The sequence below is a fragment of the Ursus americanus genome, chromosome 8 (genome assembly GCF_024610735.1).
Source record: "Ursus americanus isolate L20-20 chromosome 8, mUrsAme1.1.p, whole genome shotgun sequence".
In the NCBI taxonomy this organism is placed as follows: Eukaryota; Metazoa; Chordata; class Mammalia; order Carnivora; family Ursidae; genus Ursus; species Ursus americanus.
The window spans coordinates 41,045,049-41,065,976 of record NC_142134.1 but is presented as its reverse complement, the minus strand read 5'-3'; the positions used below and the strand labels follow the sequence as shown (position 1 = coordinate 41,065,976).

The 20,928-nt window shown below is 38.3% G+C and overlaps 1 protein-coding gene across 2 annotated transcripts in view; it reads left to right on the top strand.

The window, feature by feature from the left end:
• Window positions 1–5,559: 5,559 nt before the first annotated feature.
• The window catches only part of CEP135 (centrosomal protein 135), a 73,046-nt gene continuing 57,677 nt past the window's right edge, over window positions 5,560–20,928 (top strand). The window contains exons 1-7 of one of the 2 annotated variants that reach the window (XM_045815927.2): window positions 5,560–5,799; window positions 8,749–8,906; window positions 10,380–10,570; window positions 11,511–11,678; window positions 14,434–14,575; window positions 16,451–16,535; window positions 20,059–20,187. In XM_045815927.2, the coding sequence (XP_045671883.2) occupies window positions 8,794–8,906; window positions 10,380–10,570; window positions 11,511–11,678; window positions 14,434–14,575; window positions 16,451–16,535; window positions 20,059–20,187 (828 nt within the window). In that variant the 5' untranslated portion in view covers window positions 5,560–5,799; window positions 8,749–8,793. Of the gene's footprint in view, window positions 5,804–8,748; window positions 8,907–10,379; window positions 10,571–11,510; window positions 11,679–14,433; window positions 14,576–16,450; window positions 16,536–20,058; window positions 20,188–20,928 lie in introns of both variants that reach the window. The other variant, XM_045815926.2, reaches the window with a different exon arrangement.

Here is a 20,928-nt window from a genome sequence, read left to right as displayed (position 1 = left end):
TCATTTTAAAATTATTGTCCTACTATAGTCTATTATTCATTAGTCATTTTACTGTCGAGTTATAGGAGCTTTTTATGTATTAGGTTCATGATAATAGTTGTAAATATTTTTCCCAGCTATCCTTTGTCTTTTTTTTAATAATAATTTTTTATTATATTATGTTAGTCACCATACAGTACATCCCTAGTTTTGATGTAAAGTTCCATGATTCATTACTTGCGTATAACACCCGGTGCACCATGCAATACGTGCCCTCCTTACTACCCATCACCAGCCTATCCCATTCTCTCACCCCCCTCCCCTCTGAAGCCCTCAGTTTGTTTCCCAGAGTCCATAGTCTCTCATGGTTCATTCCCCCTTCTGTTTACCCCCCTTTCTTCTTCCCTTTCTTCTCCTACCGATCTTCCTACTTCTTATGTTCCATAAATGAGTGAAACCTTTTGACCACAGAACTTTTGATGTGCAAGAAAAAAAGTTTTAAAAAATATACATTAGTGTTTATCTATCTTTTCATTCATGCAGAGTCCCTACTCTTTTTATTATTATTATGTTAGTCACCATACAGTACATCCCTGGTTTTTGATGTAGAGTTCGATGATTCATTAGTTGCGTATAATACCCAGTGCACCATGCAATACGTCCTCCTTACTACCCATCACCAGCCTATCCCATTCCCCCACCCCCCTCCCCTCTGAAGCCCTCAGTTTGTTTCTCAGAGTCCATAGTCTCTCATGCTTCATTCCCCCTTCTGATTACCCCCCCTCTCTTTATCCCTTTCTTCCCCTACCGATCTTCCTAGTTCTTATGTTCCATAGATGAGAGAAATCATATGATAATTGTCTTTCTCTGCTTGACTTATTTCACTTAGCATTATCTCCTCCAGTGCCGTCCATGTTGCAGCAAATGTTGAGAACTCGTTCTTTCTGATAGCTGAGTAATATTCCATTGTATATATGGACCACAACTTCTTTTTTTTTTTAATGATTTTTTATTATATTATGTTAGTCACCATACAGTACATCCCCGGTTTCCGATGTAAGGCTCGATGATTCATTAGTTGTGTATAACACCCAGTGCACCATGCAATACGTGCCCTCCTTACTACCCATCACCGGTCTATCCCATTCCCCCACGCCCCTCCCCTCTGAAGTCCTCAGTTTGTTTCTCATAGTCCATAGTGGACCACAACTTCTTAATCCAGTCATCTGTTGAAGGGCATCTCGGTTCCTTCCACAATTTGGCTATTGTGGAAATGCTGCTATGAACATTGGGGTGCATATGGCCCTCCTCTTCACTATGTCTGTATCTTTGGGGTAAATACCCAGTAGTGCAATGGCTGGGTCATAGGGTAGCTCAATTTTTAACTTTTTAAGGGACCTCCACACTGTTTTCCAGAATGGCTGTACCAACTTGCATTCCCACCAACAATGTAGGAGGGATCCCCTTTCTCCACATCCTCTCCAACAATTGTTGTTTCTTGCCTTGTCTATTTTTGCCATTCTAACTGGCGTAAGGTGGTATCTTAGTGTGGTTTTGATTTGAATTTCCCTGATGGCTAATGATTTTGAACATTTTTTCATGTGTCTGTTAGCCATTTCTATGTCATCATTGGAAAAGTGTCTGTTCATATCTTCTGCCCATTTTATGATTTGTTTATTTGTTTCTCGTGTATTGAGTTTGAGAATTTCTTTGTAGATCTTGGATATCAGTCTTTTATCTGTAGTATCATTTGCAAATATCTTCTCCCATTCCGTGGGCTGCCTCTTAGTTTTTTTGACTGTTTCCTTGGCTGTGCAGAAGCTTTTTATCTTGATGAAGTCCCACAAGTTCATTTTATCTTTTGTTTCTCTTGCCTTTGGAGATGTGTCATGAAAAAGGTTGCTTTGGCCGATGTCGTAGAGGTTGCTGCCTATGTTCTCCTCTAGGAGTTTGACGGATTCCTGTCTCACATCGAGGTCTTTCATCCGTTTGGAGTTTATCTTTGTGTATGGTGTGAGAGAGTGGTCAAGTTTCATTCTTTTGCATGTAGCTGTCCAATTTTCCCAGCACCATTTATTGAAGAGACTGTCTTTTTTCCACTGGATGTTTTTTCCTGCTTTATCAAAGATTAGTTGCCCAAAGAGCCGAGGGTCCATTTCTGGGTTCTCTATTCTGTTCCACTGGTCTATGAGTCTGTTTTTGTGCCAGTACCATGCTGTCTTTGTGATCACAGCTTTGTAGTACAGCTCGAAATCCGGTATTGTGATGCCCCCAGCTTTGTTTTTCCTTTTCAACAGTTCCTTGGAGATTCGGGGCCTTTTCTGGTTCCACACAAATTTAAGGACTATTTGTTCCAGTTCTTTGAAAAATGTCATTTGTATTTTGATCGGGATAGCATTGAAAGTGTAGATTGCTCTGGGCAGCATGGACATTTTAACTATGTTAATTCTTCCGATCCATGAGCATGGAATATTTTTCCATCTTTTTGTGTCTTCTTCAATGTCTTTTAAGAGTGAGTTATAGTTTCTAGAATATAGATCCTTTACGTCTCTGGTTAATTCCAAGGTAACGTATGGTTTTTGGTGCTATTGTAAATGGGATGGATTCCCTAATTTCTCTTTCTTCAGTCTCATTATTCGTGTATAGAAATGCAACTGATTTCTGAGCATTCTCGCCACTATTATTCAACATAGTACTAGAAGTCCTTGCAACAGCAATCGGACAACAAAAAGGGATAAAAGGTATCCAAATCGGCAAAGAAGAAGTCAAACTGTCTCTCTTTGCAGATGACATGATACTCTATATGGAAAACCCAAAAGAATCCACTCCCAAACTATTAGAAGTTATAGAGCAATTCAGAGTCCCTACTCTTATCTCTATTCTTACTGACTCCAAATGATGATTAAAAGGTGTCATCCCTTGCACTAGCATTATGATGTCTTCGTGGACACACAAAAGAAACTGCTGTGTCATTAAGATGCTTTAGCATTGTGCTTTTAAAAGCGACCCTTTCTTGGAAATAACTTCCTAGTGTCTCTGCTGCTAAAGAGCAGCTTCTCCTAACATCTGATCACTTACACAGCCTGAGTGTCTTTTGCAGCCAAGTCACTACCGAGGCTCCACTGCAAGGCTCCAGACAGACGGGAACTATTGTAACCATGATCTTATCTGCCAGTAGAAATCAGATTGCCAGACAAACCACACACCTGTGGTAATAGGGAAACTGAGTCCCTGCTGCTTAAATAAAAGGACCTGAGTTAACTAGCCGTCACAGGGACAGTTTAGCCCCATCTCTGAGCCAGTCACTGAGGGGAGGCAACTGTGCCGTATTGGACTCAGTGTCAGAAGATCTGGTTCATTCAGTTCTGTTCAATTCAATTCACACTTCCTGATCTTTTATTAAGTGTCAGTCACGGTGCTTGGTTATGGGCACAAAGAAGATCACATTAGTCGTCTGTGTAGATAAGGCACTCACAGTCTAACAGGGGAAATGGGATAATCAATGACTACAGCAGAGTTCATGATATCCAGATACACACAATATGTTTTGAAAATACAGAGAAGAAACCTGAAAAAGAAATCTCAACTTATCTCTGTTAAGTTTATCTCCTAAACATGATCTGCACATACTTAGTTGTTTCTTGGTGAGTAATTTTTTATTCACAACACTTTTGACACCAGATGAGAGGTTTTTCTTTTTTTTCCCCTCTTGACACCAAATACAGTGTCTTTTCCAAAACCACTTTAACAAGTGGTCCAGACTTTAATTAAGTTCTGGCTAACTACCCAGAGTTACTGCAGACTCCACAGGTTGAGACTCTACAAGACTGGGTGCCTGGGTGGCTCAGTTGGTTGGGTGACTGACTCTTGGTTTCCGCCCAGGTCATGATCTCATGAGTTAAGGGATCAAGCCCCGTGGTGCAGGGGGAGGGAGGCAAGAGCTTGAAGATTCTCTCCCTATGCCCCTTCCCCTGTATGCACCCTTGAGCATGCTCTCCCTTTCTCTCTCTCTCTCAAATAAATAAATAAATCTTAAGGAAAAAAAGACTCTACAAGACTGCTCCTACTTCAGATGCCAACACAAGTCCTGGGCCTCCCATACTTCTGATGGACCAACTATAAACTGGGGTTCCCATAACCTCTCTCAGGTTCTATAATTTACTAGAATGGCTCACAGAACTCAGAAAGGCACTTTATTATTACCAGCTTCTTATAAAGGATGTAACTCAGGAACAGCCAAATAGAAGAGATGCACAAGGCAAGGGAAGGGGGAAGGGGCATGGAGCTTCCATGGTCCTTCCAGACATGTCACCCTCCCAGCACCTTGATATGTTCACCAGCCTGGAAACTCTCTGGATCCTGTTGTTTAGGGTTTTTATAATGGTTCCATTACAGAGGCATGCTTGTTTGTTTTCCTCCTTACCCAGACTAAATGTGGTGGGTTGAAAGGTAGCCCTCCTAGAGATATGTATGTGTATGCCAGGGACCCTGACATTAGGCCCTGGAGTCCAGCAATGAGCCTGACTCTGGTCTTTCATGTCCCTTGGAGCTAAACAGGCCCATAACATCAGTGTTTCAGCCACCTTTTGAATTTCTTTGATTTTGATTTTTATGTTTCTAACTACTGTGTTTTTGGGGCAAAAGGAAGCCAAGGAGTCATCTGGACTAGATGGCTGTTGCATAGCTATTTTGCTATGTTATTAATTTATTTATGCCTCCCTGTTTCCAAAAGAGATATGTTGTTCAGAAAAAAATGTGTTTATTGTATATGATCAAGACTATGAAAGCCATCTATAGTACCTAAGTCACTGTCTCCTAGAAATTCCATAAAACTACTCATAAAGACATGTGGGAAAACAAAGTACACGTAATGGAAACGTTAACAATATATGAATGGGTACAAAGTTATTGAGAGCAGTTACATGACATATAAGGATTAAGTACCTTTTCTGACTGTAACGCCTACTTGGGAAAGTAGTGAACAGAAAGGAATTGAGCTCCTCTCTGATTATGCAGAAATCTTCAAAGGAGACATGGAATTCTAGGATTTGACCTATAAGGTTTCTTTAAGTGAGCAAGCTCCCTACCCTACAACCAGTTTATTTCAATTTAATTCCCTTCAGAAATGTTTATTGTGGTAGGTGCTAGAGAAACATAGCTGAGTAAAATAATCTCTGACTCAAAAAAGTCACAGTTGTGGGGGCAGGGACAGACATAAAACTACGTTTTGATGGGATGGGCTATAACTCATGGAATCAAAACTTAATATTATACTCATGATGGGATGAGTATAATAAATGTGTCTACACAGCTTTACAAGGAGAGGGGTGTGGCAGCAATAGTTAATTTTATTGTGCGGTTGTCAGGGAAAGTTGCAAGAACCGTGATTTTTAGGTTGGACTTTCGTGGTCAGCAGGCGTTCACCTGGCGGGTGAAGGCTTGTCCGCTGCAGGAACCAAGGGCTGGCAACGAATCCCGCAAAAGAGAGGATCATTTCCGGCATCCACTGAAGTTCGGGGTTTCCCGGCCGCCAGGAGGCGCCGTGGCCGCGCGCCGTCCAGCCGTTGCGCTTCCGGGCACTTGGGCCCAGCGCCGCCATCGCGGCCGAGCGCGGCCCCGCCGAGCGCCGCGCATCGCCTGCGCCGCTCCCGTTACCGAGGCAACCGCGGCGCCGACTCCGCGCCGGCTGGGATCGTCTCTCCGCGCCATTTTCAAACTGTCCTAGCGCCGGAGCCAGAGTCTGGGGCGGAAGGAGTCAGCGAGGGAGGCGAGGCCCGAGGGGCGATGCGGCCGCAGGCGGAGGAAGCGGCGGCAGGAGCGGTGGGTGAGTGCCGCTGCGGGGGCGGGAGGCCCGGGCGAGGCAGCCGCGCTCTCGCCGTGGCCTCTTGGGAGGTCCCCGCGGGCCGGGCCCGGGTGTTGCCGGGAGGGATGCCGCGCGGCCGCGGGAGGAAGTGGGGCCCGGCCGGGCGCGGCGCGGCGACGCCCCGTCGGATCCACGTACGACACCCCTGCCCTTCTACACCCGGCAGAAAAGCTGCGGCCCGGAGGTCGACCCGGGGCAGCTCGAGCGTCCCTGTTTCCTTCCGTGCCGCTCGCCGTGGGCGTCTGTGCGGTATGCACACCCGCTTACGGCCGGCCGATGGGTTGATTTAAAAGTTAAAGTGCCCTCTCGTGTAAGAATCTTACATGCTCTTTGTAAAAAACAAAGTGCCCAGAAGCGTAGGACGGGAGCCATTTGTTAACCTTTGCCCTGCACCTTCGAAAACATCCCCTCTACCTTCCAGTCTGTATTATTTTAGTTTAGTGTGGAAGGACTGCGAGACAACCTAAGTTTGGTGTTTGCTTTGAGTCTCTGTGCATATAAACACCCAGAATACTTTTGTTAAAAATAAGATGTACTGGCTTTCAGACACCCACCTCCCCAGAGGTAAGCTAGTGAGTAGTTCTAAACACGTATGCGTGGGGGACCTCCAAACCTAAGCTTTTATGTTGTGCTAGAAACTTTAAGTATAACAACGATGTTTGGGTGATGTAGGTGAGGGAAGACAGCAGCCCATAGGTCAGGATGTTTTTTGTTCTTCTTGGGGAGATTGTAATCTTTTCCATCAGTCCTGTGTTTCCATTATTTATTTATTTTTTTGATTCGTATTCATTCTCTGTCTCAGCCAGTATGTGAGGAAGTATTATTTCTGGGTAATCAAAGTTGGTACCAGACAAAGAGGAGGAATGTTTGAGTGGTGAGGCTCTGCTAGTTCTTGACAGCTGTATTTACGATGTCTCCAGGAGATTCTCTAAAACACCTTGCATCAGTCAGGTCACTCTTGTGGAAGGAACCTAGAAAGTCCATGGGGATGCCACTAAAAGAAAAGGTTAGCAAGAGTGTGGAGAAAGAAAGATTTGTAGAAAGGAGTAGATTAGAAGTGATGTGGCAAGTTGCTGCAGCTTGGTATAGATACTACACTTGATCTTATCCAAAAGTCCAGGAAGCAATTGCAGCTTGGTACAGAAACCAGAGTGCTAAAGCAGGACCCAGGAGACCTGAATGACCACCTTCTTTGTGGCCCAGTGGTTTGGGAAAGTTGCTCTCTAGAGGCAGCCTTTCCTTGCCTTTGAATAGAAAGAATGTCTAGTATGTCCTGTCTCCCTTACAGGGTAAGTTGTGAGGATCAGTTTTGCATGTACTCCCATGCATTCACGTTTGGATCAGTTTTGCGTGTACTCCCATGCATTCACGTTTTATAAGTTGTGAAAAACAATAGAGATGTTAAAACAATTTATTTGGCTTAGATATATGAGTACTAGGACTATATTTACCTGGCAAAGGTTAGAAAAGAGCAAAGGTTCTACACAAGCAATCTTTAGAAAACTCCATTTTAGGGCACGTTGATATATCTATTCAATATATTCATAAATATTGAAAAAGACAAGGATAAAAATGTGTGTAGAGATTCATATGTGTTTGTGTCTTTTTTTTTAATGGAAGTAAAATTTACATGGCGAAATGCACAGATCTCAAGTGTACTATATGAAAACCTTTGATAAATATAATACACTTGTGTAACCAGTGTACATAATATTTAACATAATATTTTCATCACCTCATAAAGTTCCCTCTTAACCCTTCCAGTCTCCACCCACTCCTGTTGACCCAGCCCACAGCTGTTCTGGTTTCTGTCTACATAGTTTCATGTTGCCTGTTCTTGAATTTATGTAAATAGAATCATACAGTATATGTGTCTGGCTTCTGTTGCTCAAGTAATGTTTTCCAAATTAATTCATGTGGTTGACATGCATCAGTATTTCCTTCTTTTTTATCCTGAGTGGTGTTATATGGTACAAATATCTCATAGTTTATCCTTCTGCTGTTGATGGATATATACGTTGTTTCCAGTCTGGGGCTATTATGAATAAAGCTGTTAGGAATATTCTTGTAGAGTCTGTGGATGTTTATTTTCATTTGCTTGAATAACTACCTAGCAATAGAATTATAGAGTTCTAGGGGAGAAGTTTAACTTTATAAGAAACTGCCAGAATTTTTCCACTGTGCTTTTACATTTCCATCAGCAACGTGAAGATTCCAGTTACTCCAAATCCTTGACAACATTTGGTCCCGTGCTTTTAATTTTAGCTATTCTAGTATGGGCGAGATTGTACCTCACTGTGGTTTTAATTCATATTTTGCATATAACTAATGGTGGTGAGCACCTTTTCATATGATTATTCCTATTCAGTTATCTTTGCAAGGTGCCTGTTAAAGTCTTCAGCCCATTTTCTTACCCGATTTTCTTTATTAGTAGTATTGAGCTGTAAGTGTTCTTTATGTATTCCATATACAAATCCTTTGTCAGATATTATGAATATTTTCTCCGAGTCTTTCGCTTTTTGTTTTCTTAATGGAATATTTTGATGGGCGACATTTTTAATTTGATGAAGTCCAAAAATTTATCAGGTTTTTCTTTTGTATTTAGTGCTTTCAAAAGAGGCTTCTCTAAAGATTCTCTGCCTACCTCAGGCTTGGGAAAATATTCTTTGTTTTCTCCATTATTTTTTTTAACTTTTATGTATAGGTTTATTAAGAGATACTTATTTTAGTGCAGAAACATGACTGTCATAAGGAGCATTTAAGTCAGTCTAAATATTCCAGAAGGCTGCCTACCTGAAGAGAAAGAAAAAAAACAGTTGCTTCATATTGAAAGAATCTTTTCTTCTTATCATGAAATAGTAATAATAGCCATAATAACAGAATAATGTTTTACTCTTTTCTTTTAGGACTTTAATTTTGAGGAGTGAATAAAACTCGTTTTGGAAGACAAGATGACTACAGCTGCAGAAAGAAAGTACATTAATATTAGAAAAAGATTGGATCAGTTGGGATACCGCCAGACTCTGACAGTGGAATGTTTACCGTTGGTAGAAAAACTTTTCAGGTAAAGATGAAAATACAGTTCTAAACCTGCGCGATCTTTAATCCCATTTATCTAGTTTCTATTAAACTTCATGTTACAGTAAAGAAATAGGTAGTTGTTGTTCTTTTTTTTTTTCTAAGTCCATCAGTCATCTGAAGCTCATTTATTCTTAGATCCTACTCCCATATCATCAGTTCAGGGCGTCCACATTGCAAAACTCTGGGGGTCACCTTTCACACTCTACTGTTGAGAGTAGGTTTTCTGAGAGTTCTCCCTGAACAGAATTACAATTTTTTAATGTGGTTTTCTGATATCGTTGTGTGTTCTATGTCTGCCCATTAGTCTTTAATTACTGTGATTCAATAAAGGTTTTTTCATACGTGGTTGGTCATTACTTTAGCAATTACATGTTACTTTAACTGGAAGATTCTATGTCCTTTTGTTCTTTTCCATTTTTTGTTCTTTCCTTGAGACTGGAGCAGGGAAATTGCTTAGAAAGCTTTTGCAGCAGGGCTACAAGCTATGATGATGGTAAGGAGAGAATGGAGGAAAGATATTTGGTGCTCTTTATTATGCCCTCCAGAACCCTTCATGATCTAGTTCTAGCTCTGCGATTCAAGGTTGGAGGATGGGTGAAGTATGTCTAACTTTCTAAGAAACTGGCAGACTTTTTCCACAGTGATCTAATACTCTGACAGCTTCATCTCCCATGTATTTAACCTTTGGAGCTTCCTAAACATATACACTCCCCACCAGTCTCGTCTCTCCATGTGCTATTCTGTCCGCCTGGGAAATCCCTTGGACCTCTCCCTTCTGCCCTATGCTTGTTTAGCTCTATGGCCTGCAAGATTGTCACATCTGCTACATGTTACCTTCAGTACTTATCATTGTTAGAAACTTGTTTTTGTGTTTCCTTTAGAATGCAAACTCCATAAGACTAGAGACTGACTTTACCTCTGCTATATCTAGTACGGGCTGAACACATAGTTGTTGAGTTTATCACATAGTGTTATAACTTTTGACAAACTGTCAATAGGATATAAGCTCCATGATAGTGTGTTCTATATCGTGTTCCCTGCTCAGTAAATACTGATGGAATGAATAGTCTACTGGTCTATGTTCTCAGAGGTAAGGAATCAATTCTTATTCTTATATACTAGCAGTTAGCTTATAGCAGGCATTCAATAAATCTTTGCTGAATGTACAGATAAGTTTCATAGGTTCCACAGGATCAGGTGACTAACTGGACATGGGGGATGAATGAGAGGAGAGATTGAAAGATGATTCCAACTATGTGTATGTTTCATAACTTTTAATCTTGCTTGAGAAATTTTTGAGCACCTGGTACCTTGAAAGGCTCCTAGTGTTTTTGTTTGTTTTTAGATTTGACCTCACTTAGTGTTAACATGTAAGTCTTTTTTGAAATATATTTTGTGTTATTAAAAGTTAATGGAATGTTTCCTTGTATTTACATTTTCTATTCTTTAATTTCAGTGACCTAGTTCATACAACAGAAAGTCTTCGGAAATCAAAATTATCTACTGTGAAAGCTGAAAAAGAAAGTGCCAATTTTGATTTTGTTTTGGAACCTTATAAACTTGAAAATGCAAGGTTGATCAAGGAAAATAATGAATTATACCTGGAATTAATGAAACTGAGAGAGCAATCAGGCCAACACATTAAAGGTAAAATTTTGTGATTTTTAAAATGTCATATTTTTTGCCCTTTTTGTTTTTTCTGTAGGAAAAGCTTATGTGTAGTATCGTGATAGTCTTCCTGCTAACAGGCTTGAAATAATGTAGAGTGCATTGAAGAGTTCCCAACAAGGAAAATAAATATGCATTTCATAGCTATAATCATCGTCACTATATGTCGATTAAGTTTTTAGAATTAAAATTGCTGTAGAAAGATGCAGAACATAGGTAATATAGTCAGTGATATTGCAGTAGTGTTGCATACTGACAGACAATAGCTACATTTGTGGTATGCATAGCATAACTTACAGAGAGGTTGAATCACTATGTTGTACACCTGAAATCAATGTAATGTGTCAACTATACTCAATAAATTTTTTAATTAATAAAAAAATTGCTCTAGGAAATATTAAATGCTTAAAGTAAAGAAATGTCCTTGAAAACTTTCACTTTTCCCTTACTGAAAGTAAGAGGGCTAAAGTCAGGTGAAAGCCTTGTATCATTCTGATTCTTTAATACCCCTGTCTTCGAGCTGGAAGATTGAATAGAATGATTTCAAAGGTACTGGACAGAGGGTAATTGTACGGTTATCTTCTTGTTATAAATTCTTATATCAGTAGAAAGCCCTGTCTGATACCTGGCATGAATTCATAATCCCTCAGCTACATACCTAGTTGACTGGATTGGATCAAATGCCATAATTTATATTAAGCCATATAGCAGAAGAAAAATATAATTCCCTTTTTTGTATAGTGACTTATTTGTAGTTTTGTTAATAGTGGTAGAAGAGGTAATAGCCTTTCAGACAAAGGCTTGGGTAAGAATCAGATGGAGCCTTTCAAATTAATGTGACTTTTGTATTTTGTGAAATGGAAGGACTTCATAGATTTCCTGATCTGTAAAATGGTCCTTGAATCTTTTTCATTTTAAGAGTTGAAAACTACGTTGAAGAAGTGTGCACGTGAAACAGCTGATCTGAAATTTCTAAATAACCAATATGTTCATAAACTCAAACTTTTGGAGAAAGAGAGCAAAGCTAAGAATGAAAGAATTCAACAACTTCAAGAAAAGAATTTGCACGCTGTAGTACAAACTCCAGGTGAGTCTGCCCCTTCTCAAAACAAATTGTACACGTCTAATCTTTTAAAGAGGTTAAAGCTGTTGGCTAAAATGAGACTTTGGACTTTCATGCTTAGACTTTAGTATTTGAAAAGATGATTTTGGATTGTCACATAAACTTTTAAATTTATTTCTTAAGATCTAGGTAGTATTTTATACATGTGCTTAGAAACTTACATAATAGTAGGTTCTTAGATGTAAGTAGTCTAACTGACTTCAGTGCCCGGTGTTTTATTTTCTAAATCGTTACTTTAACTTCTTTTTAAAATTATTGTTATTATTTTATTTTAGTGGTTTTTTTCCAAGTCCAACTGTATTCAGTTTTATTAAAAATACCCGTCATAAACAATCCTGGTATTTCAGGGAGGACATGGGCAGACAGTCATTAGCAGTATACAACTTTCAAACTCTGTTCTTCAATTGACTACTAACATCAGAAAGCCACTATAAAACTCAGTGAAGTCTTCATGTGATGATCTGAACAGAGAAGGTTTAGGGTGAGGGTTGACGGTTCACACTTAGCATGTTGTTTAACATGTTTAACAAGTGAAACAAAAATGGCAGAATCATCAATCTGAAGATCCACAAGCTAAAAAAGGAACTCTTTTGAGAGATGCCATCTCAATATTACCATTATTATTTTAGTTATAAAGGTAATCCATACTCATCAAAGAATTTGGAAATGACATGTTTTCTGCATTTTTTTTAGTTTATTTTACTTTTTTTAGCTTTATGTTCAGTAGGTCTATAGAAAGAGAAAAGAAATGAGGGGGCGTATCCAGAGTTGAGGGTAGTTCAGGCATAAAGTTGGAAGAATCACCAGTCCCAGTGACAAGATCGTCAAGATGTCTGAATCACGGGATGAAGATGATGGGAGTGAGTGAGGCATAGGATTATGAGATGAGGCGGCGACTGAGGAGTTAAGAGCACCGTGAGGACCAGGAGGCATTTGGTCAGAATGAAGACTGTGATCAGAAGGGAGTTGGAGATCTAGACGCTGGCACAGTTCTCAGTGGTGACGAACTGTCTCAGTAGTGACAGTCATCTTACGGTGTCCCTGTAGCCGTCTGGAACCAGTAGAGGATTGACATGTCAGGAAATGAGATTGAGGGGAGGGCTGTGGACTAAAGGCAAAAAAGATCAAGAAACATGGGAGAAGGTCTTGGAAGTAACTAGAAGATTAAGGGGAAAAATGAGGATAATCAGGTTTCCTGAGGGTGGAATGGGGCAGATTCCAGAGAGATTCACGTGGTGTAGTCTGTAGAATTCAGTGAATGAATGTGGAAGACTTGGGAAGTAGAGGAATTCCCAGATTTCTGTTTCAAGTGAATGAGTGGGTGGATGATGGTACTGTTTTTAAGATAGAGAAGGTGGAAAGCAGAGCAGGAGTTCGCTTTTGCATGTGTCGTATGTTACCCGTGGAACATCCGCATTGAGATTTCTAGTACGCAGTGGGATATGTGGATCTGTTTTTAGATGTGTGGTCCCAGATGGAAATTCGAATTTGAGAGTCATTGGAGTATTGTGGGAATTGAAGCTATAGATGCAGTAGGAATTATCTATGAGATTATGTAGACTGGAAAGAGAGAACAGACCCTGAGGGGAGGTTGGTAGTTAAAGGACTGGTGGCAGGAGAGGGTCTTTAAAGGAAACTGAGAAGGAACAACCAAGGAGGAAAACCAAGATGTAAGGGTAGGAGAAAATGATTTACCTTTTTTAGGTGTGTAACTACAAGCAAATCATTTAAATACTTTCTTCATCCTCAAAACAATAGATATGTGTACAAAATGTGTCAGGATCCTAATGAAGACACAATTGTAGATTATGTTTGTTCTTCATGCGGATAAATTCATTTTTCCATTGCATGTCTAATCTTGGCCAGGTGCTGGGGAAGGTAAATTATCCATGTAATTTGGATGTATCTGTCCATTAAAAGAAATTACTCCTGCTGGTTTTAAGGATAATTAAGTAGACATTCCCCACTAATTCAGGTTATAGCATCACTTTATATTAACAGATGACATTCATTCATTATATACTAATTTTGCTACATAAAGTTTCTGTTCTCTGCTCTTTTGGCATTGCTTATAAGCATGTTTATTTTAGTTATCACTGCTTTAACCTTCTCATTTGATAGTTTTCTGCTGGTGATGATTTCTTGAGTTCATAAGAGCAAATACCACAAGGCATGCTCAACTTTTAATCCTGCCAAAGTCTTGTTCCCATCTAATGGAGGAATATATTACATCTGGGTATATGTACCAAGCATGCCGAAAATAAAACTTGTTTTATAACCATGTCTTGTTGAGGTTTTCAGGAATGCATTGTTTAGTTAAAGATCAGGGTGTGAGTATATATATACATCAGGGAGGAGATATTTTATCATTAGGTAATACGAGCTAGAGACATCCTTTGTAACAAAAAGCCTAACCTTCTGGAATATTTAATTCTCTTTTTTTTTTTAATAATTTTTTATTATGTTAGTCACCATACAGTGCATCCCTAGTTTTTGATGTAAATTTCCATGATTCATTACTTGAGTATAACACCCAGTGAACCATGCAATATGTGCCCTCCTTAATACCCATCACCAGCCTATCCCATTCCCCCACCCCCCTCCCCTCTGAAGCCCTCAGTTTGTTTCCCAGAGTCCCTAGTCTCTCATGGGAATATTTAATTCTAAGGCAGTGTTTTGTTTCTTTTGAATGTTTTTGAAATACACAATTGTGTTTTAGGTGGCAAGAAAAGAAGTATTGCTTTTAGGCGCCAGCGTATGCAGATTGACGAACCAGTCCCTCCCTCTGAAGTCAGTTCATATCCGGTTCCTCAGCCAGATGACCCTTACATTGCAGACCTCCTGCAGGTGGCTGATAACAGGTGCATTAAATAATTTTTTGTTGGTTTCAATTAATCATTTGATTAACCGTAAGTTCCTTGATGCTAGGGCTTCAGTCTTTGCTGTTGTATCTCCAGGGCCTAGCACAGAACTTTGCATGAGCACTCAGGAAGTACTTTCTGAATGTTCCCTGAATATAGACTTTTTTTACTTGTTTTGAAACTTTGATCTCAAATAGATCATAAATCTGATGTTTCTGTCCATACTTGCTTTAAAATAATTTAGTGCCATCTAGAAGCTATTTTAGTAAAGTTCGTCTTTTTGCAGGACTCTCTCACTTCAGATATGTCAAATGCCAGTGACCGTGAATAGATTTGTAGCTGGCTTTGAAATTCTTGCTTCATGATTCTCTAGCTCTGTGTGCTTGTTTTTCCTTAAATTGGAATCAGATATAAATTCTATTTAAATAAAACTTCATCAAGGTCTATGGGAAAAGCACTATGTAAGTGTTCTGGGGATGTAAAGATAAGTAAGATGGTATTTCTGCTCTTCAGAAGGTTACATTCCAATACTAAGATGAGACAAGGAATACACAGAATACCATTAAGAAAATTTTAAGAGGTTCAAAAGAGCAAGAGAACACTCGTGACAGCCTCTGGGGTCATAGCGGGAAAAACATCCTAAAATGTGTACTACACTAGTAAAAATGGTTCGTTAGTATGGATACTTTTTATTTTGTAGATTATACAGAGAATATGGAGGAGTTTTTCCACTTTATTAACCTCATAACAATCTAAAGGAACACTGGTGGGGGTACTGATGAGGATCTCTTAGTTATTCCCACACACTGTTACATAACTGTGTTTATACAGTTACCTGAGCTTAGTTGTGAAATATTTTGTGGGGTTGTTTTTTCTGTTACAGTTGTAATCTAGGACTTCTCAGCAGTGTGTTAGTATATTTAAGGAGTTTTTGGTCTGTATGTATGGCATTTTCTGTCTGTAATCTTTTTCCTTAACATCTTTCTTTTCTGTCAAACCATCATAGGTGACATTAGTCTGTTGATGATCTCGGTTGTTTTCTTTTGCACATATACATTTTGTTTGTATTCAGAGTAATTCGTGTGCATACATATGAGTGCAGTTGCATACCTACTTTTCTCCTAAACCTAGATTAGTAGAAAATACTGGTTCCAATAACAGCAGGGACTTGTGCCAGCCTCACTTACTCTACTTCACAGAAAATCTCTCTTAAACGCAGACCTGGCCTCAGGCTTTATTTTTCCAATATGAAAGTGGTTATGTCATATTTATGTTAATTTTTGGCAAAGTTTGATGTAATACAAATACATTTGGGTAGTTGTAGAATTGAGGTAATTTGGGCAAATCTTGGTTTTGTTAGAATGAACAAGTTCCAGAAAGGAGTAGGTTTTTGCTGTAGTTATTTGGTAAATTATAGTATTTCTCAATATTTTTCTTCTCTCCAGGATTGCAGGGTAATTCATTAGAAAATACAGGGTCATTTAGGGTCAGAAAACATAGGTTAGCCCCTTAATTCTGGGCTAAACTCTAGTTTCCTGAACCTGAGAATTGGCAGCAGTACCTCAAAGAGTTTTAAGGATCAAAATGCAACAGTAGGCTTAGTGTATCTGATTTTCAAATGATTTACCACTAAATTTTTGAAATCTGTTCTTGTAGAATTAAATCTCCAAGATGATGTACTCTGTGCTGTGGTTCGGAACCCTTTGGCATCGCACTTCATACCTTACTGAGAAATAGAAAATAGAGAATTCACAGGAGAACATATCTAGTTTCATTTCTTTCTTTCTTTCTTTCTTTCTTTCTTTCTTTCTTTCTTTCTTTTTTTTTGTATTTCTTAACAAAAGTATATTGGCATTAGTTATAAATGTGTTTCAGAATTCAAGAACTTCAACTGGAAGTCCACCAGTTAAAAGAAAAGTTAGCAATGATGGAAAGTGGACTGAGAGATTATACTGAGCAGGTATGATTTTTATTTACTTCCATAGCAGGGATGCATGGTCTCATTGTTGAGATGGGTATGCTGTGATTGTAAATAAAGTTGGGTTATATTTGGTATTACTGATGCTGAATTTTTATACAGCTTTTATCTTTTCCACCAATTTGTTAATAGAGATAATAGCTGGAGTGGCTTAGCTGGCTTTAGAGCAAACAGTCCAGTCCATTATGCATTGAGGCAAATAGTAGTTTTTTGGGGTTTCTTTAGGTGAATCATCGATCTCCCCAAACATTGTAACCATATTACTTGTTTCCATCTTCAGGTATTTTACTGAAGTGTATTATGCTTTACAGTGGTATCATAAATAATTTTTTTTTTTTTACTCTTACTATAGATTTTTTTATTTGGAACATAAGTCTTGATAGTTACTCTTTTGTGGTACCATATTTGTTGTGTGCTTTCTCTACAACAACTAGTAAAAGAGTTTTTTGAAGAAGCAGGGGAATTAATATATGAAGGTTAGATCATAATCATAAAAAGCTTGTTCTTTCATACCTTCTGTTGGTGTTTGGCTAAATTCTGATTCGTATAATTTCAGGCTTGCTTAATATGCTTATTGAAGCTTAAATTGGGTAACACTTTTTTTCATTTTCTGCGTATGACTGCATTTTTTTGGAGTGAAGTGATCTGCACATACAAAATAGATAAAATTTATGGTATAACTGTTAAGTTTGTAAAGTACTTCGAAGATATTTGGATAAAAATGGAGTAAAAAGGAATTGTGATCACGTCAACCAAAAAACTCACAATATGGTGAGAGATTGAAAATATCAAATATGCACAAGTTGAATTGCTGATATTTTTCAATTTATAATCACACTTTCATCACATTTTTTCCAAGTACTTTATGAACACAAGCTGACCAGTCTTTACCATCTCTGTGAGGTAGTTGAGGTGTTTGGAGAAGATAGCCTGACCATTCTGACTGAAACCATCAATTTATTATGGTTATCAATTTTAGTTGAATCCACCCTGCTGCCTATCTTTTTGTTTTAAGTTCTGTTTTTCTCGGTCTGTATTCCAGATGTTGCTGTTCTCCACAAGCTCTTTCCCCAGCCTATAATAAATGCTCTCCTCAGGATACCACCTTGTTTCAACTTTGTTTCTACATTTAAAATTAGCAATGTTCACAGTGTGGCGTTCTTCCTGTTTAAGGCTTAGTCTTTGTACCTGGGCTCTTGGCTCTATTTCCTCTCTTCTCCTTTTTTTTTTTTTTTTTTTTAGGATTCTGTTTATTTATTTGAGAGAGACAGAGAGAGAGAGGGCACAAGCAGGGGGAGTGGCAAGCAGAGGGAGAGGGAGAATCAGGCTCCCTACTGAGCAGGACCCTGGGATCACGACCTGATCCGAATTCAGACGCTTAACCAGCTGAGCCACCCAGGTGTCCCTCTTCTTTTTTTTTTGCCTTCATTGATATTCTTTTTTTCTTTAACAAACACTTAAATGGCCACTTTACAACTAATGCTTTTAATCTCCCTAACTGTCCTAGAAAGAGGTGCTATTATGGTCATTACTAACGTCCTCTAAAAAGATCTCTTTTAACTACCTCTCCCTCTTGCTGGTGCCTTCTCCTCCCTCATGCAAACTTCTCTAAAGAGTATCTTGGTCTTCTGTCTCCACTTCTTCACCTCTTGCTGTCCTATTGCGTTCTGGCTTCTGCCTCCCATTACATAAATTGGTCTAGTTAATGACACCATGACATTAATTGCTAGATCCAAAAGGATATTTTAGTCTTTATTTTCTTTACTTCTCTGTAGTATTTGTCATTATTCATAATTTCTCTTTAAAATGCTTTCATGACTTCATTTTCTTTCAGTTTTCACTTTTTAAAAAATCTCTTACCATTTCTTCTTTGCTTTTTTCCTCTACCTGTTCCATGAAGTATTACTGTTTTTTAGGACTCTGTCTTTGATCCCTCTCCTTTCCTGGTATATTTTCTTAGAAGGTCTCATTTACTCTCTTGGTTTAAAATATTCCCTGTATGTTAATGACTTTTCAGTCTTTCTGGCTCAAATCTCTACACAGCTCCAGACCCATATATCCAATTTCATACTGGGCATTTCCACTTGGATGAAAGCTCTTCATACCATATGCCTAATACTGAACTTGTTATCTTCTGCCTCAAGTCTATTTTCCCTCCTATATTCTCTACTTTGGTTGGTAGCATCACCATCTGCCCAAGCCAACATTCTGTAGTCTTTCTAGATCTCATTCTCTTCCCTTCACATACCACTCACCAAGTTCTGTCACTTCTAAGTACTTTGTAAACTTACTTTTTCTGCTCTAACCTGTCTCACTGTTTTATGCCTTATTCATCTCTCAGACATTCCTCCAATAGGTCTCCCTTCCTCTGGTTTTATTCTTATTCATCTTTTAGTCCAGAGCAATCTTTCTCCTTAGCAAAGTATTCAGAGCTTATCATAATTAATTCCTGCCTGATTCTTCAGACCCAACCATAAGTTCCCTTGCATATTACAATCCATTCTTACTGAGCCATTTCTGCTCCTTCAGTCATACCATGTGGCTTTATACTTCTGCGTCACTGCCTGGAACATTCTTCCTTTCTTCTCTTCATAGATCATTTATAACCTTTTGGGCATATGTATTTGATAAAGTCTTCACTAATTTCCATAGGCATATGAATATATCATGGAGAGTAAATCATTTTATTCCCTTAACTGCTTTGGTACCATATACCTATTTCCTTTATTCTACCATTGAGCAACATATTATATAGCAATTATTGGTTTACTTGCTAGTTTTCCCTGTAAAGCTGTGTTCCTGAAAGTCAGAGACCGTATTTTATTCATCTTCGTATACCAAGAATTGTGCTCCATAATTGTTGAATTGAATGCTTGGTTTCAGTTTTCAATTTTTTTGAAAAACAAAAGCCCCAAAATCCAAAGCTGTAAAAGTGTTTGGGTTTTTCCAAATTCATGCATGTGAATAAGTGTGAATTCATGGTTGATAGTGATCTCTGTGATTTTATGTGTGTTGTTTTCTAAATAATAGATAATTAATTAAATTCACCCCAACTTCCTGTCCTTTTCTGTATTGAGTTTCAGTAGCAATTCTTCATGTCCTACACCCATTTGTTTATTCTATGTTTATTCCGCCAGGCACTGAAGTAGCTCAGACTCAGTTCTAGTACCCAGTGGTTTCTTTTTATATAAACATTGCCTAATCTTGGAGGAGGGAGCGAAAAGAAACAAAAATTAAAATTAACTGGGAAGAATCTGTTCAATACAAATACATATGAAAGCTTTGTTGACATTCTTATTTTGAAATTTTTTGTATTTATTTTTGCTTGTGTACATGCATTTCATAATCCCATATAAGTGTGGGTACGTATATGAATGTTAGTCTCTGGTACACATTGTGAAACATAAGAAAAATGAAAGCATATCCAAATAAGTGTTTGTACAATGTTAATTATTTCAGTTCAAAACAGATTTTTTTAAGCGATAACATGACTTTATGTCTTCAGATTGAGCTAAGAGAACGAGAGATAGAACGACTATCAGTTGCATTGGACAGTGGCCGCTCCCCTGATATTCTCTCTCTGGAGACTAGAAATAAAACCAATGAAAAGCTCATTGCTCATTTAAATATTCAGGTAATGGCTTTTATCATTATTTCACTGAGTATATAAAATCATTAAATGTCCATGGATTTGTAGAAGTGACAGAGTTGTTCACTACTGTATTATTTACCATAGAAAAATTTGATAGAGCCAAAGTATCCAGAAATAGGATGTAGCCATTGAAAAACCATGTTTCTAAAGAATATTTAATGGAAAAAAAGAATATTTAATGAGGCAGAAAAATATGTACACCATAATATTAAATATTTAAAAGAGGAGAATAAACTGTAGACACAATGTGATGTTCAGTTTGCTTTCTAAAAATGTACGTATGATCTTGGAGAGAGAAAACACTGGAAGAGAATACACCAAAGTATACTCACAGTTTATCTTTGTGTGATGAGATATTCTTTTTGATTTTCTTTATTTTCAAAAATTTTGTTTGTTCTATAATGTAAAAAAAGATTTTTAAAAAGAAATATAAAAACTAAACATGTAATAGATTTCCTCGCCATGCATTTGACCTAAGAGTAAAAGAACAGGGGAGTTATATAAAGCATGTTATGTTACCTTTAGAAATTTAGACGTGTCATTGCTGCCTGGGCTGTAACCAGAATAGAGTAAGTCACGAATATCAGCAGTAGCTCTAGAGCAGTGCTGTCCAATACAAATATGATAGGAGCCACATATGTAATGTAAAATTTTTTAGGGGCACGTGGGCAACTCAGTCGGTTAAGTGTCCGACCAACATTTGATCTCGGCTCAGGTCTTGAT